A 27,975-nucleotide genomic window follows, 5' to 3' on the forward strand; every position below is an offset into this window, starting at 1 on the left:
TATAACGGTAACGTATAATAAGCAAAGACTTTATACTAGTATTATAGGCCAGTATAGGCATATGATAATAATTACTTACTAATAAGTACCTCTGCGTAATAACTCTGATAATAGCCTGTACTGATGTACTAAAGGTATACATAGTTGGAAATATAAAATAGATATTTTTTATAAACCTATTATTATTTATTAGTAAAGCTGGGTACTAAAAAATAAATTACTCGATACTTACAAGAGATTGTCATTTTTTTCTGACTAATTTAACTGTATAGGTAAATCAACCATAAATTAAAAAATAATGTACCTTATTGTAAAATTGTATATTCATAAAAGTAATGTAAAACTCTCTCCATGACTAAATATTAATAAGTTTTAAATTATGCATTAAATCTGGTATTATAAGATTTACAAGTACTTTTTTTTGTATTTTAAATGTTTTAAGTATAGTGCATTAAATTAAAAGTCCTAAATTAATGACTTAATTAATTTGGTTTATTTCAAAAAAATATTTTCCAAATTTGGTACGTTTTCAATACCTTAAAAGTATGTTTTACCATTTGTCTAGGTCAGGGACGTCATTTGAGGTATTTGATGTGTGATTGAGGATTTGTTTTATCATATACTCACTATGTACTATGTACTATCTACTATGTACTTATAATGTAATTTAGAACTGCTTCTCTCAATGGGGCCAATTATATATTTATGGAATAAAAATTACAATGATTTTAGGTATTTTAGTGGCTATAGATATTTAAATTTAAATAATTTAAGTACAAACTTATTATTATTAAGTATACACTATTCATAATATATTAGATTATTACATGGAAAATATAAAAATTCTAGTTTTAGAGCGTAGCGAGAAATCAATTTTTGTAATAACTATAATACATTGGCCGACTGAACATTTTTTGGCCTTCCTTGTTAGCATACTCTTCAAAAAGTTGAAATGACGCCCCTGGTCTAGGTTATGCGTAGATGATAGTTAAAACTGATTGTAATTCGTGAAAAAAATAATACCTACATTTAATATTTTTTAAATCAAATTATTTTTATAAATCTATTAGTGATTTTTAACTTTGTAATCGGCGTTTCCCTTAAAATCCTTACATGTTTTATGTAAGAAGAGAAACATTATATATATCTGTCTTTCAATAATAGTTATCTGTTTTTTACACCGATATTATATTTCGCATATTCCTTTATAAAAATATTTTATAGAAAACGAATATAATATTAATAAAATGAACAAACAAAGAATAGTGTTCAAGGTTAAAATTCATTTCACAACAATGTGATATGTACGTCCTATAGATCCTATTCAACAGTAGTATAATACCCATCAAATTTACAAGCTTCTTTTCCCAAATTTGATTGATTGGTGCCATATTATTAATGGCTTAAAATATACGTGACAAATAATAAAACTATTGTTGAAAAGTTTAATATTTTATTGTAGTTGAGCTTAAACGTAGTAAGGCTATTTTTATGTAAAGACTTGTTTTAAGTACATATTTTTTAAAAACTTTATAATAAATAGTATTTTACTAAAAATAAAACAAACATTTTAATTTAAAATGTATATTTCTTGTCATGATATTTTTATTTTAAATGGCTAAATGGATTGAAATAATCAATAATATTTGTTATAAAAAAAAATTTGTATCATAACTTAGGTATAATTCTCAAAAATGTATTTAAATTTTTTTTACTAACAGTGCACTACATGTTAAAAATACAAAGGAGATTAAAAATTTATGAAATTCCCACCATTTTATACTTAATATTAAGTTTTGATCATTGTATAATTTAAAATAATCATAATCGTTTCTTTGTATTAATTATATTAGTCCAAACTCGTTTATTATTCACCTGCTGCAGAACTAGCCTATCCTTTAATTTTAAAGCAGTTTATTCTTATTGATTAATTTGAAGCATTCCCTTACTGACAACTCACTAAAACATTTTCTGCATAAATTCCCTATACTTTAGTAAGCTTGTTATTATAATATATTGCAGTTTTCAAATAAAAAAATTAACAGCGATAATTATACTTAAAAAGTACTTACATTATTGAATTGATAATAATATTAAGTATAGTTGACTGTTGACTTGGAATAGACTGCACGTTTGTCTATTATACCTAATTATATTTTAATTCTGATGTAAAAAGTGTATTACGTTTGGTTAAATAATAATATTATTAATTAACTATTAAAGACCACAGCGTATAGTATGCATAGTTTTTGATCACAGCGCATTTGACTATTTGGGTTGTAAACATTAACGATATAATATGATAAATGCAGAATATATATGTGTTGTAAATGAAAAAATAGGAAGCTGTAATAGCTATAACTACTGAAAAATGTTAGAAACAGTCATTTTTATATTATATAATGCGTACGATGTGTTGAAAGATATAGTCAATAAGTATACAAAACACGCAACTAATCATTACAATGTGTATTGAGTATACGAGATGAATAATAATGTGAAATTAAATTAATAATATGTACGTAATTACGGAATAAAATATATAAATATGGTTTAAAATCGTAATTATTTCATTATTGCCATGGATAATATTATGTTTTATTCAAAGTATTCATTTTCTAGACTTTTAATAAATATTAAGAATAAAATATATTAGATTTAGTATAGTAATTAAAATTCAACAAAATATATTTGAACCAGAATTTCAATTTCCTGTATAGTATTATACAATGCAATAATATTATGTTCATATTGTTGGAATGATAAGTTTACAAAATAAAACAATGTCAATTACTCGAAAAACAGCGTATCTTTCGATAATCGATTTGTATATATTATGATTATTAATCTTTTTACCTATAGAAATTAATATGATGAAAGCGTGTAAAATTAAACATTAGTAAGTTAGTGGCTATTTAATGATTAATTATAATTTATAATAGTTTGCAAAAGTGCACTGTTACTTCAACTTTAAAGTATGATTTTTATGGCATTAATTTAATGTTTAACTACATCATATCATACCACAATAGTTCTTGTTTCTATACAAAAAAGTAATACTGGTGGACAAAAGAGGCAGAGATTTTTTTTAATTTGTTACAACGCGTTACATGACGCAAATCGATAAAACGTATAGTCTTAAAAACAGTAGAACAAAACATATCATACATATGTAAGTATATTTAATTTAATTTCATACATACATACGTACATACATACATACATACATATATATATATATATGAGTACTGGGTCCCACTGAGAGACCTTATATAAAATAATATAGGTAACTTATAAGTAAAAGGTAATGTAAATGTTTGGTCGGATCAGTGTGTTTGGCTTGATTTAGGTGTTATATGATCGATATAACTACCCATCTTCGTAGGTCAGTTTGAAGTTTAAGATGTGACTGATATCTAATCGCAATAAATAGATAACAAATTAAAAAAACAATTTTTTCGCGTTCACTGGTTCGGATGCTGCCTCCGCGCGAACCGAAACGGGCATGTGTATTCATTTTCGGAGGGAGACCGAATGTCATGAAGAGTTGATATTCGCGGACGTAGAGTTCGATGACTCTGCTGCCGTCGCCATCATCATAATATTATACAAAAAATATTGGCTCTGAGGTCTTTGCCGCACAGTGCGAGGCCTTCGAAAGGTTATCTCACCGGCGCCGCCCTCATCACTCCTACGCCCGACGAACACGTGTGTATATTATATATAGATGTAGACGAGTATGGTTCAATGATCACCATATTATACATAATATAAACCGTGTGCGTGTGTGTGTGTCAGTGGCACAACGAAGGGATGGACTGCTGATCCAGTCCCACCACCTCCCTTTGAACCATGTTAGATACCCACTTTTTAAAAATAATAATTTACAATAAACATTTTTTTATTTTACCGGCCTAGTTTATAACTTACCTATAAATAATAAATAATAATTAATAATATGTGTTATAGTAGTTAGTTATATTATAATAATATTTAAATACATATTGTATAAATTGTATAAAACAATGTAATTGAAATACATTTCTTGATTTATAACCCTCCCTCCCTCCGCCACAAACATACATAAGGAAGTCCTGGTTACGCCATCCATTGGTGTGTGTGTGTGCGTGCGCGTATGTATATTAATTATTACCCGTTTATGTGGGCAATGTGTGCACACAACCCTACTATTCGCCGTTTCACCACTCACCACTGCCAGTGGCGTTATGTATAGGTACACAGAAAACTAATTATACAGGCGTCAAATACGTGAATTAAATCACAAACACGTATCAACTATAATACAATATTTATTGATAAAACTTGGCGTTCAGATGAAAAATACATTAATCTACTTTTGGAATCCGATAACTCGATAGATACCATAGATTCGTCTACATATTATAAAGTCTCCGAAACGATGTAAAACTTGATTCCCAAGATAGTTCTAGAACCTAGTGTGCACAGTATTATAGTACCTGTCCGTATTATTACCTAGTAGAAATAACTGGTACTAAAATTAAATGCTTAACACAAAAACAGATATATTTATTATGCTCGATATTTATATCATCGAAAATCAGCAACATAACAAATCATCAAATAATTATAAATATTTTATACTTAAAATCAAGGCTGGGCATTAACGAGTTAAAAGTTAAAATTAAGTTAAAACGTTAAGTGAATTTTAATTAAGTTAATTAACGCGTTACTTTTTTTTTCAAATTAACTTTTAACTTAATAAGTTACTTTTTTTCAAGATTAACAGGTAACACGTTAATCTTGAAAAAAAGTATCTATATTAAGTTAATTTTTGTCCGAAGAATAATGCAAATTTTTGAATGGGTTTTTGCTTTGATGTATCATTTTAAATTTCCCCAGTAATTTTCTTGAGCGTAAAGAAAAACTATCTAATAATCTATATTTTGTATCTGGAATTTTTTATTTTTGTAAATTAGCAAATTTTAAATTTAAACTAAGTTAAGTTACTTTTTTTTCAAAGTTAATTCTTAACTTAACGAGTTAACGAAAAAAAAATATGAGTAACTTTTAACTTAACTCAACTTTATTGTTTTAAAATAACTTAACTTAACAAGTTAAAAAAAATCGTTAACTTGCCCATCCTTGCTTAAAATATGTGTTGTTACCGTTGTAGACTAACACGATATAAGTCATCCGATGTGATCCCCTGAATTAGTTGAATTCCTTTACATAATAATAATAATAATAGTAATAATAATAATAATAATAATAATAATAATAATAATATGCTTACGCCATTGCTACTGCGTAAAGTGTAGTATAGGGCGCGAGTTGGCTTGTGAGTGTGTGCGTGTGTGTGACAACAGTGTCTATGCAGTATAATACTATATTATGCTTTTATCACCAGTCCGTTAACGATGACGACGACAACAACATCTAGAGTTGTTTCACTCGCCAAGGTGTGTCGACAATATAAATATCGCCTTATCATCGTACACGGACATATACTACATGACTTGTGTACTGCGACGTGAATAACACAATTTTTAAGGTCCGGTTCGAGAATAGACGACCTCGCGACACGCGTTCGAGTTTATAAATATTGAAGACTAAACGGTACTTTACAACTGTTCCAAATAATGAGCAAAAAGAAAACCTTTTTTTTTTTTAATTTTTAGGGTTCATCACGCAACAGTGTATTTACATATTACATCATGTCAACATAACGAATATGTTTTAATATTCTGTTAAAATGTTATACTCTATTTATTAATTCATGATTTTTCACGAGTATTGAATTAATTTAATTTAGTTATATCAAAGCATTCTGGTATATCAATACAATGCTTGTAGATTCGATACACCACATATTAACCTATTTAGAATGGTTTATTTAAGCTCATCAATGGGAAGATAGTAGGTTGGGTACCTACATAAACATGTCATAAACCACTATTTCGAAAACGAAGAAACCTTTCAACGACCTTAATAGATGTGTAATAATTATAATGTGTTATGTAACATTTGAGTGAATAACTGCATTTTTCCAGAATATATAATGTATACATAAATAAATACGCTGTTCAGCTGTTCTCACACAAAATACATAATGTGACTTTATAATATACATTACATAGGTAAAATATATATATACATAATATATGTTAACAAGTCACTGTTTGAATTGTCCGTAAAATAATTATTGGTTAAACCACCTTCTATGTTTTTTTATCGTACATGAGACAAAATTATGTTGGCACATATTGATTTCAATATATTAGTTATTCATAATTTTGTAAACCATAATAACTACGATTATAATATTAAATTAAGTTGTACACTGCAGTTTAGACTTAAGCATTAAATTATTTTAAGATTGTAAAAAGTATTGCATAATTATTAAAGAAGACAAATATTACTAGAAATAATATGTATGCGCAACACGCATTTGAAAAACAAATGTCTTAGATAGTTAGGTTATATAATTTTTTAGTTGATATAAAAACAATTTTTTAAGAGTTAATGACGTATAAAATGTGTAACCTATAGCGGTTTGAACCTACAAAACAACTCTTTCCCACCTCCCTAATAGGCTAAGTTAGTGCGATGTTGTAGAGTATAATATAGGTTATATAATTTATGAATCTTATAAATCTTATTAAATGGAATACTTTTCTTTTGCACAGGAATAATGATCCCCGTTCGCGTGAGCTGCAGAAAAAGGATCTGCGTGTGATTTAGTGAGACCGGCGTGATGATCACAGAAATGACGACTAGCTCCGTACTGCCTACTGGGGGCGGCAAGATAAAACGTCCGAGTTTCAAATCCCGTGGCGGTGCTGGACCGCACATCAACCGAACAGGGAGCTTCAAGGGCTACCAAACGATCCGGGTGTCGGTGCCGTCCACCATGGTCGCCGAGCTGGCGTCAAAGTTCAACGCGGTGGTGGTGGACGCCAACCAGGGGGACTCGATGCAGGCAATCATGAAAAAAGTAAACAAAACGCTAGCCAAAGGCTCTACAGCCAGGACAAAGGTCACTACAGTGCGGGAAAAGGGCGTCGTGGTACGGGCCACGGTCGAGAAGTTCGAGTCGACCTCGCAAAAGAAGCGTTGTATCAACCAGATGGTCGTAGTGCGGACCAACTCGAACCAGCGGATGGCCACGGAACGTCCTACTGCCATAAAACAGCCGACAGCTGTAGAACATCCCACTGCCATACAACAGCCGACTACTGTAGAACAACAAAAAGTCGCAGATCATCTAACTACCGTGGAACATCATATCGCCATACAACAGCCGACTGTCGTAGAAGAGCGAAACATCTTAGATCATCTGACTGGCGTGGAACAGCAAATCACTATGCTACATCCCACTGCTACAAAAAATCCCGCAGCCGAACAGCAGAAGACTATTAACCAGCGGACGTCGTCGTCCGTAGTGAAAAAGCTCTTAGTGCAGTTCGAAAACGGTAAAAAACCGTCGAAACCCAGTGTTCTGGGACCTAAGCCAATCGTTACGACTCGTAGTATTAGGCGAAACGAACGGAGGCCACCGATGCAAAAGGACACGACCGTCACGGTGGACAGACATTTGTTGAACAAAGACAAACGGTTATCGATTGCCAGAGATCCCGATGCTCAGTTAGAGAGTGTTTTAAACGTGATGCCCCCGCCAAAAAACCTGCAGCACCCTATGAGAAGGGAGCAATCACCACCACGAGAAGACTTGAACCAACAGCAGCCAACGGAAAGGGAGCGATCGCCTCCACGAGAAGACTTGAACCAACAGCAGCCAACGGAAAGGGAGCGATCGCCTCCACGAGAAGATTTGAAGCAGCAGCAGCCAACAGAGGTGATAGCTCCGGCCAAGTCACCACCACCGCTTCCGCTGAAACCGAACTGTTCATTTCTGCATGGTTGGAAACGGCCGACGACTTTGACGACAACCGCCGCTGCTTCCACCACCCCCACTACAAATACCCCCGCTACAACCACTTCCACTATAAGCACCTCCACTACAACCAACCCCACTACAACTATCCCCGTTACAACTACCTCTACTACAACTACCCTCACCACAACCACCCCTGCCTACAATAAAGGTGGACGACATAGCGTCGGTGAGATACAATCATCGCAACTGCCGTCGTCTCTAGTCGCCGCGTCCCCCACTCATTCCGTGATCGCGTCCCTAGCTGAAGCTACCCTCACCGCGACTGGCTTCGCCACGGACACCACTGCTCTCACCGCTGACACCACTACCGAAATCGGTTCACACAACTACAATTACATCGTCGGCGAAGAATCCATCTATGAGGAACTACGCTACATACGACTAACGTCAACCGACTCTGGTACCCACACAACAGAAGCGCCGAATGTCGTGTTGGAGAGTCCGTATGTCGTATTGGAGAGTCCGTACGATCACTACTCCACCATTGATGGTGGCGAGCAAAATATATACGACGTTGTTACGACCGCCACGACCGCCTACGAAGACACTAGCTACGAGACGGTCCAACCACCGTTGCCCCCGCTACCGACGCCACCGGTCATTTCCGTCACAGTTGTCGACGCGTCACCGCAACAACTTCCGGTCGACAGCGATAGTGACGAAAACGGCCACCAAGAGAAAAAAGAGATGTTTGATAATTCGGTGGAAATTGACAACAGCATTTATGGAATCAATCCTCCGTCGGAATCCACTTCATCCGGTAATAAAAATAAATTATTATTATTCTTCACACCTTTGGAGAAAAAATGTAATATACATATTTTGTCGATTCCAATAATCCAACAATACAATTTTAGTTTATCGATTTAATACAAGGTTCCTCATAATTTGTTTTTACTGTATTAATAAAATATCAAAAATACATAGTCATCATTTTTTATAAGTGGTTAAAGTTAAACAATTTATAAACTTTATAAAAATGACAAAAATTTGCAAATTATTTTATAGATAAACATGCATACAGTTTTAAATTTAATTACAAGATTCCATACTATATAAGTTTATTAATAGAAATTAAAAAAAATAAATTTAGTGTTAAATCTTAAGTCATTAAACATTTTTAAGAGCTAGTAGCTATTGAAGTTTTTACAGCATTGAATAATATTCAAACGTACCCTTAATATAATAACGATTTATTTTCTACCAATTTTTGTGTTTAGTTATAATTTAAAAAATATTGATCGTAAAATCTTGAAACATTCCACTATTAGTTGAAATATCATTTATAAACTCAATTATAAATTCAAAATATTTATACAGACATACATTTTAAGCTATCTAAATAGGCGTTTGAAATTTTTGAATATTGTTGAAATATGTTTTTTATGCTCTGAATCACGCAATACACTTGACACCTAATGTACAGCAAAACGGTTATCTATACTTGCCCACTTTTTTAATATTTAATATACTTTTTCAAAGGTGTCACATCGGATAGCGTCAGTGTGGACAGAAACAGTAAATTTGACGAGGATGATGGTTGGGTGGATGTTCCTTCCTCTGAAGAAATTATTTTAATACCGTATCCGTGAGTATATTTAAATATACATTACAATAATTCAATTTACAAGTTAATTTTTGTCGGTATATTAAGTTGTGTGTACCTAGTATCAAATATGTTTTTAACCATTAGATTCAATCATTAATATTTCAATTTATATTACATTTTAATGTTAGATATAATATTGTGTTTTATTTGAAATTATTATAAATGTCTTATCAATTAAATTTAAAAATAATCTTAATATTATTCTACGTACACCGAAATATGATTTTCATAATATAGATAATGGGTACCTTGAAAACTAGCTATACTATAAATACTATACTTCTAAAAATAAAATATAAACCTATGTATATCACATTTTTTAATCGCATGTTTATCAGTTCCAATAGATTTCGTCAAAAGCCAAAGACAAAGAAGTCAAATTCAAAACCATTTTCAAAACTAATTCATGGGCTCTTGTATAAAGATCAAAGTAAGTTATCGAAGATACCTATTATAATATAAATTAAACGTTTTATACGTTATAGGCGTTAATTAATAATTATACATTAAACGCCTTAAAATATACAATACTGGCAATATATTATACTCATAAGTATAATATATTATTATTAGTTGTTAGTGGTTATTTTAATGGCTAATTTTAAGTATTATAAATTAATAACTAACTGACTAAAGTCTAAGACATGTAATGAATCACAATAGTTGACATCAAAAGTATTTATTAAATCGATTGATGTACAGATCAAAAATTCAGTACTTAAATATTCTACTTACAATAAATTGCATCAATCCAATAAAATCTTTTAAATATTTAGACGAGTAAGTAATTACTAATTTGTTACGGAAAACCTGTATGTTTTGTAAATAATTAATAACAATTATGAAAAATGCATTTGAAATTTCAATTAATCATAATATAAATAAATCTACTATTTATTCTAATAACTAATTCTTGGGAATATACAATAATAAAAAAAAATAGATAAAGGGTGACATAGGTCCGATGCTCATAGTCGATGCTTAAGAATAAGTATTACTTATGACTAAAATGAGTTTCATGAATGAGACTAGGGATTAAGAAAAGAAAAAATATTACTTAAATAATTAAGGTTGATCGAGATTTTTTAAACTTTCAAAATTTTTCAAAATTTTTTTTCTTTAATTAATTGTAAATTATTAAAAAATAATACTTATCAAGAAAAATAATATGTTGAATTTATTTTCATTATCCATTTTTAATTTCATATACCAAAGAAGAATATTTTTCAGAATTATTTTATGCATAAAAATTGAATTTCAAACGAGTAGTTAATTAGTTATAACTTATCAAGTATTTTAAGTTTTGATGGGTGGAGTGGAATGGTATTTACCTGTAAAATATTGGGCAGAAAAATTGCTTGTTCAAAATTCAATTCGTATATTTTGAATTTCTCCCTTTATAAAAAAAAATTGAAATACTTAAAAAATGAAAAATATAATTTTTTAAATTATTGAGTGTCAACAAAACAAATCAACCTGTATTATTATTATTTATTCGTGTACTATTCTGTAACAAAGTATTAGTGAAATGAGACTCATCCGGTAATCAAACCGCAGTTTTGTTTTAAAAAATAAAAAATAATGAATAAAGACTCTATGCTGTTAATAAGTTTGAGTGTACCGTATCATCATTAATTAATGCGTTAAATTTGAATTATTTGGTTAAATCGTTGTATAGGTACGAAAAACAATTCAGAACTAGTCTCTATTCCTATAAGGTTATTTTATTACATAATTTATTTAAATTAATATTTATTATTTATTTTCTAAATAACGCGTATACGGTATGTTGAACTTATTTTGACTAAAAACATCGAAATTATTATAATTAAAAATTATAATAATGATGTATTTACATCAAAATATTATATTATTATTGTTATTAACTTACATAAGTTAATATAGAATGGTTGAATATATTCGTAATAAAAATAAGTTAAAATAATTAGAATAAATACTTTGAAAATTGTATTGTGTACCTATAGACAATAATATCATACATAATGGCAAAAAGTAAGTCCTTACGATGTAGGTATATTTTTTGAAATTTTTGAATCAAAAATTGGTGTTGCATAAATATTCCCGTTTTACCGTATTTTTTTTCCCAATTACTTTGAAAAGTTCTAATGATCCCCAAAGTACCAACTATATTTAATTTGCAATCAAAAACCACACTCTCAAAGTTGAACATTGAAGCATTTTTTTTTTGCTATAAAACATGATGGCAGACACAACAATAAAAATAAAAACAATACACATCTTTGTAAAAAAAATACATTCATCGCTCCGCTCTGATTCTAAAATACAAATACAAATTGTATTATTATAAATAAAGATACATTTTTGTCATTGAAATATCATGACCAAACTAGGTTGGTAAATTTAAATTTAATTTTTAAACAAGAAAACCGGTTTTATATTGCATAGTTTTTAGTTCCAAGGCCAAGATCAGATGGTATCCAGATGGACTTGCAAATTGCAATACATTACGAAAATCCGTTTTAATGTCAAATAGGTAGCTATTTTTTTTTTAATTTTAAATCTCACATCGTCAAAATCAACCGAATTAAGAATAAGTTGTATTAAATAACCTATAATTTCTTGTTTTTATTTTATTTAATATTTAAATTTTCACAAGGTTATGCAAATTAAAAAAAATAATACATAATATATATCAATAAGCATTTAAATATACAATGATTAACATTAACAAATATTAAACCCTGTGAAAATTTGATGGCCAAAAAAATATACTCATTTTTAGTTTTACTTATTCTGTTATGATGAAAGAAAAAACAATTTTTGCATGTTATTATTAAATTGTAATCGTTCAAATTTCAAAACTGTGTTCAATTTTGAGCGCACATCAATACAATACCTATAAACAGTATACACGCAATGTTACCATAATGGTAAGGGGTGGTGGAATCGATAGAAAACCAAATAGCTCACAATACAATGCGACTATATGCGAGGTTAAGTGACGACCATTATAAATAAATAGGTAGGAATCTACTTTTAAGCTTCAGCCTTGCGACAAACAAATTTCTTTTCGTTGGGAGACGATGGTAGAATGTCGTAATTCGATTCACATGGCATAAATGGTTCATTCGGATTTTTTTTTATTGTTCACTATAATAATTGAACTACCACGTGTGCTATAGCGATGCTGCTATGATAGTTCAGCAACACCGTCGCCGCTGTTCGTAGGAAACATGCCCACGATAGTGATTCGTTAAACAGCGCGCGGGTTTGGACAAATGTTTATGTAATTCGTTGCCCGGAAGATTATGTTGATTGTTGTGAGTCCGTGTGTGCGTGGGTTGTGACGAGATAAAAAAACGAACAAATTAAAAGGAGAAATAAAAAACCTGTTTACCCTCCCAACCATGTAAAGTACTCCTTTTCTGCACTAGAATAACACCATGTATTTCTCCTACTCGGACAACACTCCCACTTCCATAACAGTCCAAGGTCCGTGCCGTCTTATCCGTCTCCTCGTCGTCCGTCGTAAGACACAGGTAATCGAAAAGTGAAAGTGCGGTGTACTAGACGTGTAATCACCAACGACAGCAGTGTTTGATGCAACGTCGTTACCAAAGTACGAAACCACCGTCGCGTTTGTTATTAAAATAACCATTTAATTTTGATCAGTGACAAAAATGAGTGATTTATACGATAAGGAAACGATTTGCCGAGCAACCATCTGTCATGCCATCTTCTTATTATTGTAACTCTCAAACGCCACCACCTTTACCACCAGCCAGAACTCAAAGGCGCAGGAAGTCACTATTTATTGATAAAGGTTTGATCTCACCCCCCCGTAACGGTTATGAAAGCACACGGCTCGAATACGTAAAGGATTTTAAATTAAATTAAAGCCACTCACAGAAAAGTATTGTAGTATAACAGTCAATTATTATTTCAATGTTTCAATTCTAAGTTGAAGACGACCTTTGTGATATCAAAGCATTCACGTTTGTATTTTGTTAATGTTTTTGGTTTTGCTTATTCTTACATAACAAATATTTAATAATTTCAACAAAACAAAACATTAATAACTCGAATTAAACAATAATACATCTTAAAAAATGCCTCATATAACACCTATTTGAATTAGGAATACTAATACCAAATTAAAGCTAAAGAAACTGTATACATTATTAGTTATTGTTTAAAATTATGACTGCTTAGTGGGCTATAACTTGAGAATGATTAATGATTAATGATAATTATTAAACATTTTTGAGGATGACACATGATTGTACACACTTGAAGGTCGTATCGTGGGAAGAAAAAATATTACAAATTATCATAACCTAATAACATTTTTTGATTGTTTAACTACAATATTGTTTACTGCCATAGGTATTGATAATACTTTAATTAGGTAGGTAGTTATAAATTATAACCGAATTATATTTGTTAATAGTTAGTATTTAAAATATTTATAGGTGCTTAATAAAAACTTAAATAAAATGGGATCTTAATTTTTTTCTTTGTGAAAGGAAAAAACATAATCACTAGGTAGTTACACAAATATAAAGTTATCTAGATGAAAATATAACTGAGTGCCGTAATCTTACCGAAACAATTAGCCAACTGTAAATAATCGAGCGTGTGCTTCAACTAACCATACGATTTTGCATTTCTGAAGACACGCCTTTTTAACACATTAAATTTACCGATGCTTTCTTTAGTTTCTATATCGTCACAATCCGTAATTAGTTTCATAAAGGATGTCCCTGAACAGCTTAACTACAAAAAAAATCCACGTGATTTTCTAAGTGAACAACTGTTAAGTGTAGTATTGAAGACAGTTTTCCTCGAAGGGAAATTCGAGTCGCAAGAGTTATCTTTATTTTTTGATAATGGTAAGTTGTACACTTACTACTAATTAACTGTTTAGTAACGTACTATAAATAGACATTTTATTTAAAATAAAAATACAATATATTTTACATTTGTACAATTTGTACCGGTGAATTTAAATTATTTAATACAATATGACAGTTTAATTGTTTTTTAATTACAATCTGGTATGAACCATTTTAATAATAATATTAAATAATATAATATATTTTTTTTTACTTATCTAATATTTTATAAAAAAATTGTGTTCATTAGATATTGGGAATACTGTAAACCAAGAAATACCGGAGAATATCTATGTTTTCGATTCATTTAGCTCAGATTCCTCTGACGATGACGGAGAAAATGTCAAAAGGGTACCAGAATATCCTTGTAAAGATCGAGTTTTGCCAGCCCCACCAAGTGGTCAACGAAATTACGGACTTGGCCCACTGGTCAATAAAGCCAGGAAACGATTTAAAAAAGGGTGGTCATTTGGATCACTTAAATCACTTGGAAAAAATCAGATAGGAAAATTAAGTCAAGGAAATTTAACGAATGAATTTGGTGAGTAAAGATTTTAAAGTTTGAATAATTAGTATATTGTACATAATGAACAATTTTGTGGTCTATAGACAATAGAACATATGAGAGCACATCAGATAAAAGTATTGACAAAAGTTTAAATTCATTGGCGAATAGTAATAGTCCGTCGTCATCTGTTTTCTATATTCCCATATATAAACATATTATGTAAGTATTCAAATTTAAAATTACATATGCATGCCATCTAATATATTATAGCCAATGCAATACAATTAAAATAAAATATTAATTTACAGAGATAATGGTAACATTCGGCCTGTAAGAATTAGAAGCAAACCACCATCGTCTATTGATTCGAGACGTCTAAGTGTAGCTGTAGCAAGACCAAGTTCACCACCACCTCCTCCACCAGTAAAACGACATTCAACTGGTAAAATTATATTATATTTATTAATTTTATAGAATATTTGTATTTGGACATAAATATTATAGTTCGGCAGTGGAAAGGCCAAGCGACGTAACCCAGATAGACAACAAAATAGTTATTTTAATTTATAATGATAGTGGTTAGAGAAATAATAAAATATACACATTTTCCCCAAGTGCCCCGTGCCTTGTTGCAAATACATCTCCACACATTTCATCCACAATTGTCTTTCGATAATTTAATGATTTAAAAAAATAAAATACCGAAGTATGTTTCGATGCTGTGTGGTTTTTCCGAAAATACATGCACACAGATGCGATATAACCGAGCGGGTTTCTTTTGATGTAGACCGTCTACTAGGCTGATTCAAATAAATTTCAAAATGTTGCCACACGAAAACGAATTTTTGTCGCCACAGTCAAATGTTAAAACTGTCTGGACGCGCCTCAAATACCTTCAAATCATTGTTTCAAAAATATTATCATTTTAGTCGCTCCTAGCTTCCTGCAGAGAGATTTTAATTTTGTGGATAACATTACTGGCCTTTCCATAAACAAAACAACAAATACACATTTTTCTCAAGTTACATAAGTACTAAAGTACATAATCCTAAAATCAATTTTTTGTTGAAAGTTTGAACAACAAATGTAGCAATTCTTAAATAATTGTTTACAAAAGTCAGAAATTTTAGTCTCTCCTGAAAAATTTCATTATTGTGGATTACATCAATTGGCTTTTCACTATTATATTATGTAAATAACTGTTATGTATAATATTTTAGGAAACACCACGTATGGTTCGTTGCCCCGTTCAATTTACAATTCTAAAGGAAGGCCAAGCAATTCATTGGACAAGAGTAGCACTGAATCAGCATCTGAGAATGGTATAATTTTAAATTAAATCATTACCCACTGTAGTTTCATATTTATGATAACTCAAATTATTTCACAGGTTCAAACCAAGGTTCTGATTTGTACATGCGATTTGCCGATGAACCATTGTATCAGTTTTATGCCGCTGATATATCTGAAGTATGTTTTATTTTAAAATTATTATTTGAAGATGCACTAAACATGCATGCACACAAGATTTGTACTTGCAGTATATGTATTTTATAAATCAATGAATTACCTCTGACCTACTTATGTATCTAATAATATTAATCTTGAGGTTTAATTGTTTTTGTAGAGGACAAAAAGTGTTTTTGCTGGTGACATGATGGAAGATTGTGATGGTTATGAAGAAATTAGTTCAATCACAAGTAGGCCATCAGCTCTAGAGCTTATAACACCTTGTACATCTGGTCATGGACAACATAGATCTTTATGGTGTGAAGTTCCAGAAGTAAAAAATAGTGGCATTATAGGTAAGTTATTTGATAACTATTAAAAATGAAGAAAACATAATAATATTACTTATGTTATCAATTTTAATAGACTCGTTAATACCAAGAGAGCGAAAGTTACAAGAAGCCAAGTTTGAATTAATAACTTCTGAAGCATCTTATTTTAAATCTCTAACTGTCCTAGAGAAACATTTCATAAATAGTCATTCAATGAACGATAATACAATATTAAGTAAAAAAGATCAAAAGATTCTATTTGGAAATGTTAATACAGGTTAGTAAATCACAATATGTTTATCGCGAATGAAAATTATTGCAGGTTTGTAAATTGTAAAATATTTTTTGATTTAGTACGAAAATGTTCTGAAAAATTACTGGCGGCATTAGAAAAATGTTGGCAAGACAACATACTGCTTAGTGGACTTAGCGAAATTTTATACACACATTCTAAAGAAAACTTTGACATTTTTGTAAAATATTGCTCAAATCAAATTTATATAGATCGCACTTTAAAGTGCTTAAGGTAAAATATTTTATATTAAATAAGCATTAGAGCAAAAATTTAAGAATTCTTAACTTTATTTTAGAGAGAATCAAAAATTCAATGAAGCTTTACAAAGACTGGAATCAGATCCAAAGTGCCAATCGCTCTCTCTTCATTCGTTCCTAATGTTACCTATGCAAAGAATAACTAGATTACCTCTACTCGTTGATGCTATTTTGTCACAAATGGATTCAAAAGAAAATTCTTTGGAATATCAAATGTGTGAATTGACTTTAGCTTCTTTAAATACTGTAAGTATAATATAGTTTTTTTTCAACTTAGGTTTTAGCAAACATTCATTTTATTGTTGATAACTCGTTAAATTTTTACTTTGTATTAGATTGTACAAAACTGCAATGAAAGTACTAGAAAATTAGAACGTTATGAAGAAATGTTGTTACTTAGTCAACAATTAGAATTTTCTAGTAAAAAAGAAATGAAAGCTATGTCAGTAGCTTCTAGTTCACGCTGGTTAGTTCGTTCTGGTTCTATGTTGCATTTGACTGTTCCCGATGGAAAATTAACATTTAGCCGAAAAATGATACGACCAACTAAACTTTACTTCTTCCTATTCAACGATATGTTTTTCATAGCAAAACGCAAAAGGTATTTCAATGTATATAAATATAATAATATTAATAAAAATATTGACACCTATATTTTTACAGTGACGGGAACTATACAGTGGTGGATTACTGTGCAAGAAATTTTGTAGAAATGGAACATACTACGGAATCAGTACTTACTTCATCCTATAAGAATCTTTTGAAACTAACTATTTTAGAAAATCATGAATCAAAGACTATTGAAATGGTATTTAAGATTCTAGTTTTTAAATCTAGGTTTAACTGTGTAAGACATGTTTGTTTTTAATATTTAAATAATTTTACAGTTATTGAGTTGTGATTCTGAATCTTCGAAAAAACGTTGGATTGAAGCAATGTCCCCTCCTATCAGCTCCAATCCTGAAGAAACACTATACAATGAATGGGACTGTCCACAAGTGTTTTCAGAACACCCGTACGTTGCTATCCAACCAGATGAACTGTCATTACAAAATGGTGACATTGTAAAAGTTTTGACTAAAATGAATGATGGTAATATTTTTGTTGCAAATTAAAAATAATTTTTAAATGTGGACATTAACAATATATTTTTAAAACTATTAATTTATAATAGGATGGTACCATGGGGAGCGGATTCGTGATGGTGAGAAAGGTTGGTTCCCTGGTAATTACACATCAGAAATAGCATCACAACATGCTAGAGCAAAAAATCTTAAACAACGTTACCGTTTGTTAGCCATGTCTGGAAGTTACCTGCAGTCTCGACAAGATAAAATTAAAAAAAAAAAAATTAGTCAAATTATTGAAACTAAATTATTGTTATAAAAAAAAAATGTCTACATTTTTTAAATAATAGGTACTCCCACTAACAAGTAAATCAATTATTATAAAACAGATGTTTATTGTTAATGATCTGTTCTGCTTTTGATTTAAACTTGTAATTATATACTATTAGTAATTAATATACATAAAAATGTATTCCAATATAAATATATATAAAAGAAAAAGAATAGAAAAATTAATTTAAACCTAGTAAGACAAATAATATCAAATGCCCGAAGAAAACAAAAAATACAGAAAGATACATTAATTTGACTATTAAATTATGATATTATGTTATGTTTAATTTACCGCTTAATTTATTTTATTTTATGTAAAACTATTTATCCTTTTTGTACTTACCTTGACAAGGTTAAATACTTAACCTCGCTCATTTAATTTTAATTAAATACATGTAAATAATTATTGTTTATGATTTTATTTTTATTATGCATTATTGTTACTGTTATTTACAATTATTATACTTTTTATGGTTTTTACTTAAAAATAAAGTACCTATAGAAAATATTATGCTTATCATATTATAGTTTGAAATGTGTATTTTATATTATGTTAAAGTTGTTTCGGGAACACTCCTAAGTTATTATGTAAGTACCTACTATTTAGTTATTATAGGAAATTTGATCAATAGGTAGGTAATCTGTTGATGGTTTGATGCTCATGACTAGGGCTACGGACTTATAGAAGTTTGCATGTTTTCTAATATTCATTCAAAATATAACTTAGTGATATAAAAATCTGTTTCATAATACCAGGAGTCTATAGTAGGTATAATTTTTTCTTCATATTTTGCATATTTCACTATTTTTCACGTGTTAGTACATATTTTACATATAATTATAAACTAAAATTTAAGTTATTTTTAAATTGCTCAAATATATTTTTATCTAGTTATTTCTAGAAGAATATTCAAAGAAACTATTGTGGGTTGAGCTTAGCTCGTCTGCGGAACCATTTATTATTTATATAGTTGAAATTATGAACCACCACTATGATTTCATTAGTTTTAATCACACAATATTATACATTACTCCAACTTTTAATTTGGGTAATAATTATTATTTATTAAACTAATTGTAGAAATAGAAATAGAAAATTAATAAATTTAATTTTTGTTTGGTATTTTTAGACAATCTTAAAATGGCCCAAAGTTTAAAGATATAAATATTGATTTACATAGATGTACTAAATTAATTTAATTTTTATACAACGTAAATGTATGTATAATTTTTGCAACAAATATTAATAATATGACCAATAAAAATATTTTTCTGATAAAAGGCGTAGTTAAAAAGTTTTGGTTTTTAAAACATGCCTATTTTAAGAGCATATTTAAGTGAGTCTGAATATTTTAAGGGTATATTTGGTGATTTTTTCAGGAATAAGTAGATGCATATTTTAGGTTTTTAAGGGCATGAAGTCTTACGGGTTATGACTATTACAGAGATTCAAAACTCTCAAAATTATTAAAATATTGTGTGTGACACCTAGCTATCATATTAATTAGAATATAAAAGACAAATCCATTTATTGATATGGTTTTTGGGGTATAGTTATCAAATCTAAAGTAAATATAAAATAATATTATATTTGTATTTGTGAATACATTATGGACTTATAGTGGTTGAAAAAATAATTAAATTAATTGCAACCTGTTTGGACCAATTAAATTATTTATGCAGGAAAATGATTATTTTTGTATAAATTGTTCTTTTATGAAAGTTAATTATTTATTTTAAAGGAACTTAACTAGTTAAGTAGGTCAATGAGTACTGAGTAGGTATTTTTATTGGATATGTTAAATTTGAAATCAGTGATACCTCCTCCAAAAAATACGATTCTTGGTTTAGACGACTTTAGAGCGGAAACAGTGTGTTAGACTCTATTTCTAACAATATATTATTATTTGTTTATGAAGACAGAAGAGCCTACACATTTTCTTCAAGGAAACATAATGTTGACCTGAGAGAGTTAACAAATTTACTCCAGGTAAACATAATGTTGACCCGTTAAAGTTTACCATCGGGAGGGTTTATTAGTTTTCAAAATCGGGTAAGTTTGCCACTGCTCTTTAGACTACTTATTTAAAGGCGCAATTACAATCAAATAAATTAATAGTTCCAAAATAAAAAGCATATGCATCCAAACACTATGTTTTTTTTAAATCATAAACAAGTATAGTTGAATATTGTTATAGGTATGTATGTTTTGATCAACTAGAAAATCTAAATAATTTTTTTCAACGTAAAATTCGTGCGTATTCGTCGATCAAATAATAAAACAAAATAAAAATATAATTACCTACCAATAGTAAGTAGTATTACAATTTACATAGGCTGGCCAAATAAGAAAATTTTATTGCGTGGTATTTTTTTGTCCCGTAAAATTACCTCGCATATATTGAAGAGAGCACAACGCACGAGTGTCGTTGGAAATAATTTTCATATTTATATGGAAAAAAACCAACATTTCGGATGCCAATATAAATAGTTTAAAATTATACTGAATAAAATAAAATATAATTGTCTAGGTATCGACATAAAACGATGATGTAATAATAAATTGATTACGTGATAGGCAGTGGAGTGTTTCAAGTACCTAAAGGTATCCGTGGTTAATGTTTTTTTGGAATATTACAAAATAACTAAAATCATTATTTTCTATGGATAAGCTAAGCGTGAATGTCAGTAATAATTTATGATGAATTTGTTTCAAAGTCTCAAGCTTTAAGTATAAAACTAAACATTTTTAAATTCTTCTACCTATATAAAAACATTGTGAATGTATTTTCTATATTATTTAACTACCTCTTATTTTTGTAGTTTAAATACGATCTGTGAGTGTGTGACAACTGTGACTCAAACATAAAGATATTTTCTCAATAAAACACAATCTATTGTCATATTAGGTATATACATAGGTAACAATTATTAAAATATCATTAGGAAGCATTTATTTCACTTATTAAATGTAAGTAGGTACCTATATTAGTATTATTATTTATTTAAATAAACAGAATGTTTTAAATTATTGCTAAATTTAACAGCATTTCTGTGGAATATTTCCGAATGTGAGGTGAAGTTTAATGTTGTTAAGAATGCATTATATTATAACGAGTTCACGTTTTTGATCGGCTTAAACGATTTTTTAGTGAAAGAGTGTCGTGACGAAGATGATAATCGATCAGGTTGATGCATTTTTTTTTATATCAGGGAAATAATAATTATTATACTTAGACACTTAGTTGAAACATTGAAAGGATTTCTAGAGGACAGACAGATCTGAAAAAAAATGTCTGTACTTCAAACCCCTTCCCTCCTATTCATTAGACCCAGCTTCTTGTAACTTTTACCTTTTAGTTACTTAAAATTAAAAGTTCGTTGAGAGAAATCCAATGTCAATCGGTTGTTGACGTATATATATAGATAAAAACTACTTTTAAAAAAGCTTTGGATCATCGGCAGCGCTATTTACAAGAATGGAAGTGTCGAATGCGACAATAAGTAGATGCTGAGGGAAACTACTTTGAATATAGATAATAAAAAAATATATTTTGTGTGATAAAGATAATCTACGACTTTAAAATATGCAATGATCATTAAATTGTAACTACTTTCATCGATTAAGTCTCATTATTTTTGTGTTATTTTCAATCACGTTTTTCAAACTTAATAGTAGGTTAAATGAATGCAAGGAAATATTATGATAAGACATTTAATAAAAGCAATTTAAGTTATTTACGAAGAATAATTATTAAAATTAATTCGTGCAACACATTTTAACTGTATTTTTTTTTAATAAACCCATACCTTTAGCAGTTTAAAATATTGTATATTGTTTAAAACTAAAATAATTTAATATTATGTAACCATGCGAATAATTTAATAATTATAACATATTTTATAAGTTATACCTAACGTGAAACATCATAGATTAATAACTCAATATTCACTGACTCCGCGTCAAATATAATTACTAATTACTGTTTGTAATTAATTTGGTAAACAAATATTTTACCACCCACCTATTATTCATGTATAATCAACCTAAAATCTAAATTATAACTTACTTATAATATATGTTGTTATACTTCGTGACTGTGCGAATTTAGATAATAATGTTACTATCGATTAAAATATAAATTTAACCTATTCAGTGAACGCACCCGTGTTAAATAAATGTTATATGACGTCAGTATAATTATATAAAATATTCAATCAAAATTGTGCAGATTATTTTCGTTGAACTTTGACGTAATATCGTTAATGGACAAAGTACATATTTATATTATATTATGTATCGTGTCATGGCGGAAGCGAAATTACAGAACAAAAACCTTGTTGCGACTAACAATAATATTTTGTTGCATACGTATTATTATAATTCTTCGTTTTTACACTGGGATTCGACGATAACAAACTGTAATGTAATTTTTCTACTACAGGGGTTTTTGAACTAAAATGTACCGAATCTTCAGGAAAAAATACCCAACAATAGATTTCGACAAAGACGATAAAGACAAATAAAAAATATGATTTTATTCAAAAAGGTCACTTGGCCATAATCAAATAATATTAAATAATTTAAAAAAAATATTTCCAAACATAAATTAAGTTTTTTATTTGATTTATAAGACAATTTATTTTATATATATTTATGGGTACCGAAAACGTCATAATATAATATAATATTCTTTCATCTTTGTAGTAACTATCATAAGCGAAAATTCCAGGGGTATATTAATGATTTAACTAAATAATATATTAACAAAGTAAACATAATAAAGTCTAAAATGTGGTGTACCGTGTATACGATAAAAGACACATGAAAGGTTCACAAGTTTACCTGTTTACACACATAAATTGACGAAAATAAATATATTTATAATTCTGTATGAAAAAATAAGTTTCAAATAGGTACCTATATTAATATTTGTTATTAAATTTCAATGACAAAAATTATCTTTAATATATTGGTTTTAAGATATGATGTGTGGAATATATAAAGTGATGGCCCGTTACAGCTTTTCAGTGAATAATTTATTTTTTCTGGTGTCCCGTTTCAAGATTGTAGTAGAATTTGTGTCTATACGCTAGCTATAATCACGGATGTGTATTATCAAAGATACATGTATCTTAGGTAGGTTTATGGTATATATAGGAATTAATTAATATTTTCAAAAAAATTATAAACATTACACAGAATAAATAAATAAAATAAAATATAGTCTACGTAGTACGTATAAACACTGTACTAAAAATAAAAAATCAACAACTCCAAAAAAACACAAAATAAAAATTCGTATTATTATTATTATTATTATTATTAGTATTATTATTATTTCCATTCCACAGAAAGAGTAATTTGTACCAAAACGAGCATCGTAGAGCTATCGCTAAAATAATACAATTCGAGTTGAAGTCTCAGTGCTATACTCTTCAGTTATCATAAGATTGATTTTTCTCGAGTCCTCCCTCCCTGAATTCTTACCCGTGGGCGCCCTCGCCAGCAGCTTTAAGATATATCGTTAGCGTGCGGTACACGAATAATCCACGTGACGTACAATTTAATAATTACCTTAGTTACCTAACCATAGTAAGGAGTTTTGTTGGGAACGTACTCGATTCATTTATATATATATATATTTTTTTTTCATACTCCCCTATTATATTAAATACGTTTGCCGGGCTAACTAAAATATTGCTGTAACAAATTATCAAAGCGTTAATAATATACATATATCCACCCACTGAGATTCTGACAAGAATTTGGTTATGATGTTTTTCTAATAGTTATACGGGGTGGTCCATTTTACGTAAGATATTCATTGTTTCAGAAGACACTAGCGTTTTCAATAATTTGTCTTTAGTATTTTGCTTAATTTTAAGCAGTCACAAAACAACATTTTTGGAAAACAGTATTATATTTTTACTTTTTTTTATCGGTATTTATATAATTTTTCAAGTATTTTTATTGTATTCAATGACAAAAAACATTTTAAATTTCATATTCCGAAGCAACATCTTATTCAGAGTATTTCAATCTATAAAATTCAAATTTCGGACGGTTAGTTTATTTGTTATAACTTTAAATAACTACCTACTTATAAGTTATAACTCATTAACTACTCGTCCAAAATTCGATTTTATATACTGTCGAAGTATGTTATGAATATTATTCTGCTTAAAAATAAGGAATTAAAAACGTATGTTCTCATTAAAAAAAATTTTAAATAATAATAATAAATATAAATTTCAAAAAAAAATATTGTCAAAAACATTAAAAGTTTTTAAAATATTGAGTGTCTTACGTTAAATAGATCACCCGGTATACAGTGAGAGCAAATTTACTTTGAGCTTTTTAGGTACCTAAATTATAAATACAAAATAAATTCAATTACATATAGATTTATGTTATGTAATACAATCAAAGTTGTCATCGTGTATAATAGTGCCTATTCAAATACTAAAAAGTGTATTTCGTTCATAACCATTACGCAATCACTGATAAACCTATACATAAATAATTTCTCTTTTCTTCAGAAACTCAGTGACATATTTTAGAGTTAATTTTCCGTTTACTTCCAAATTTCTCCCAAACTATCAAAATAAAAAATATTTGTAAAGGGTGATTTGTCAACCAACACAACTTATTTTTTTAATTGATTTTCTTTTTAGAGTATAATATTCAAATAATTTTCACATATTTCAAATGGTAATAACTTTTATTGTTAATAAAAAATTAACAACAACTTATAACCGATTTATTATATTTTATATAGTATAAAATAATGTTATGCTTTTTACATGAAACTGAACAATATAATAACACAAGTTTTGAGTTGTCATGCACAAAACGTAAATATCCACTTTAGGTACCTATATACTTATAATACTAATGTTTTGAAATTATATTTGTACACAAAAATTGTATTTCATAAATAATATAAGTATTTTGATATTTTTTACACTTTTTAGTTTTTACTTTTATAACTCAAACTTACTTAATAAAAATAAATACTTGAAGTTAGCATGTAATATGTTTTTACTGACACTTAGAAGTTAGATGTTTAAAACAATCTTCTTTCGATTGTTTTTTTTTTTATTAATATATATAATAAGTTTGAAGTTGTTAAGTAGTTGGTAATTAATCTAGTAGAAATTGTATTTCGAACTTATACCTTCGATATTCGAGTGCTTGATATATTGACTATCGTGGCGACAATGTCAAACGACCACAAGGCGTGTAACTCTATAATATACACATGAATTACTTACTTAAAATACAGTTATTTATAGTTACTACTAGTTTTACGCCATCAAAAACCACTCAATATGTTATTTTAAACATTCATATTTAGATTCGTCGTAAATAGAAAGTTAATTCAAACTTATCAAAGTCGCCCTCGAGAAAAAAAACTCAAATTAAACAAACTAAAAATGAAATAATGTAGATTCATAATTAATTTAAATTTTATCTTAATGAGTAATCAGGTATCATCTCAATAATTTGTGAACCCTAAAGCAGCTAAGCATAATTAATTATATATAAATTTCACTGTAGATTTCGGATTTCTCACTATGGAAAACAAATTACAAATTTGTACCTAGATTTATATAACATATTATTATTATATATTAGGAATGGGCAACTGGCGGCCCGAGTACCATTTTTTACTGGCCCGTGCTACATTTCAATTTAGTTTATAAAAATATAAAATGTTAAGATTTTTCTGTATTTTATTTTATTATATTAATAAAATTATTAAAATCGATATAATGTTTATCATAAAACGTAGATATAAATCCTTATCTAGTATTAAACTATTAAATGTAAATAATATTATATTATTTATAGAGGTATAAGTTAACATTAGGTTTTTTTTTTGCTTTCTATGTTCTCTGGCTCTCTAAATTTTTGCACATTCAAAATCGGCCCTGTAGTAGCATTGAGTTGCCCATCCTTATATATATAATAAAATAACCTCTTAATTTATATAAATATTTAATATTTTACTTTAAGTAATTTCATTAATGTTTCGATTCTTCACTATGACGACATTTATTATTCATAGCTACTAAGTATCCCGTAAGTTGTAATCAAGTATTCACGTAATAATCTTACTGAAAATCAATGATTGATAACTGCATTTTTCCATGGAAAATTTGTACTTGTGTAGTCCATTAAAAAAATAAAATATCGAATTTACATCTTAAGACTAAGCTTTATCGCGATATTCAAGAGTAACAATATTATTAATGTTATTTAAATTTTAAATAGGCAATTATACATATATGATGTTATTTTTTTTGAAACTTATAAACATCTATAATATTTACATTTACGCATTACATTTTGTGAATAAATTAAGTGAATCTTGCATTATCCTTTCTTTTGAAACTGTTTAATATTTAAATCGTTTAAATGTTGACAATATTTTTACCTATATAAATATTTATTGATAATATCCAATTTATTATAACTATACTTTGTTATTTAGTTCATTAGTCTATTTTCAAGACATAAATTATACCATTTTTTTTTATCGTTTATTAAGTCTCAAAAATCTTTCTATCCAATGGTCACTTATGCAAAGGGTATATTTTAATAAATAATAATAAAATTAATAAATATGGTACAATTATTATTAAGAAAAACTTAGAACTATTCTAAAGTTGCCATCTATGCTCCTTACTAAATGATTAAACACGAGTTATACCAACTTAAACTTGGTTTAGAAACTTACAACTTTATGTGAAAACTGAAATTTATTCTTCAAGTCTCTGAATCAGTTATGCTCGACTTCCCTTTACTCCTTCAAAATATCCATAAATGACTAGGTATCTTCTTTGTACACTCCAGAGCACTGAATCAATATGTAAACATGTAATATTCCCCATCTTTCATTGATTGCCCTTCTTTATCATCCCAATTTAATATAGCCTTTGTACTATACGAAAATCTAAATAAGCATAGTCCGTTTTACAATAATATTCCTGTAGGTACCTACATTTAAAGAAAAACTATAATTTTATTAAAATTATAATCTTCATATTTATTTGTATCTTCGTATACAATTATTTTGATAAATATCAAATTCAGTAGGTCCTTATAACTTATATTAATATTAATATAAAAAGATTAATATACTATATTAATATTCTCCGTACATAGTTTCCAACACGTATACAAGTACCTACTTCCCTTATTCCTAGTTCCTTGGACTTCTTCCTCATCGCCATAAGTTATAGGTACTTACTCTCAATTAAGTTGCACCAAAATAGATAGTGAAAACCTTTTTTGATACT

At 28.7% G+C, this 27,975-nt stretch overlaps 1 protein-coding gene across 2 annotated transcripts in view; it reads left to right on the forward strand.

Annotated features, from left to right (window-relative positions):
- The window catches only part of LOC132938638 (uncharacterized), a 40,823-nt gene extending 21,652 nt beyond the window's left edge, over window positions 1-19,171 (forward strand). Inside the window, exons 2-17 of one of the 2 annotated variants that reach the window (XM_061005576.1) lie at window positions 6,669-8,699; window positions 9,422-9,527; window positions 9,887-9,978; window positions 14,676-14,966; window positions 15,035-15,152; window positions 15,242-15,375; window positions 16,154-16,255; window positions 16,324-16,403; window positions 16,561-16,738; window positions 16,809-16,991; window positions 17,069-17,240; window positions 17,305-17,512; window positions 17,602-17,867; window positions 17,930-18,074; window positions 18,154-18,358; window positions 18,441-19,171. In XM_061005576.1, coding sequence (XP_060861559.1) covers window positions 6,737-8,699; window positions 9,422-9,527; window positions 9,887-9,978; window positions 14,676-14,966; window positions 15,035-15,152; window positions 15,242-15,375; window positions 16,154-16,255; window positions 16,324-16,403; window positions 16,561-16,738; window positions 16,809-16,991; window positions 17,069-17,240; window positions 17,305-17,512; window positions 17,602-17,867; window positions 17,930-18,074; window positions 18,154-18,358; window positions 18,441-18,652 — 4,455 coding nt within the window. In that variant the 5' untranslated portion in view covers window positions 6,669-6,736 and the 3' untranslated portion in view covers window positions 18,653-19,171. The remainder of the gene's footprint in view (window positions 1-6,668; window positions 8,700-9,421; window positions 9,528-9,886; window positions 9,979-14,675; window positions 14,967-15,034; window positions 15,153-15,241; window positions 15,376-16,153; window positions 16,256-16,323; window positions 16,404-16,560; window positions 16,739-16,808; window positions 16,992-17,068; window positions 17,241-17,304; window positions 17,513-17,601; window positions 17,868-17,929; window positions 18,075-18,153; window positions 18,359-18,440) is intronic. The other variant, XM_061005577.1, reaches the window with a different exon arrangement.
- Window positions 19,172-27,975: the final 8,804 nt, after the last annotated feature.

Source organism: Metopolophium dirhodum, chromosome 2 (assembly GCF_019925205.1).
Source record: "Metopolophium dirhodum isolate CAU chromosome 2, ASM1992520v1, whole genome shotgun sequence".
NCBI classification, from domain to species: domain Eukaryota; kingdom Metazoa; phylum Arthropoda; class Insecta; order Hemiptera; family Aphididae; genus Metopolophium; species Metopolophium dirhodum.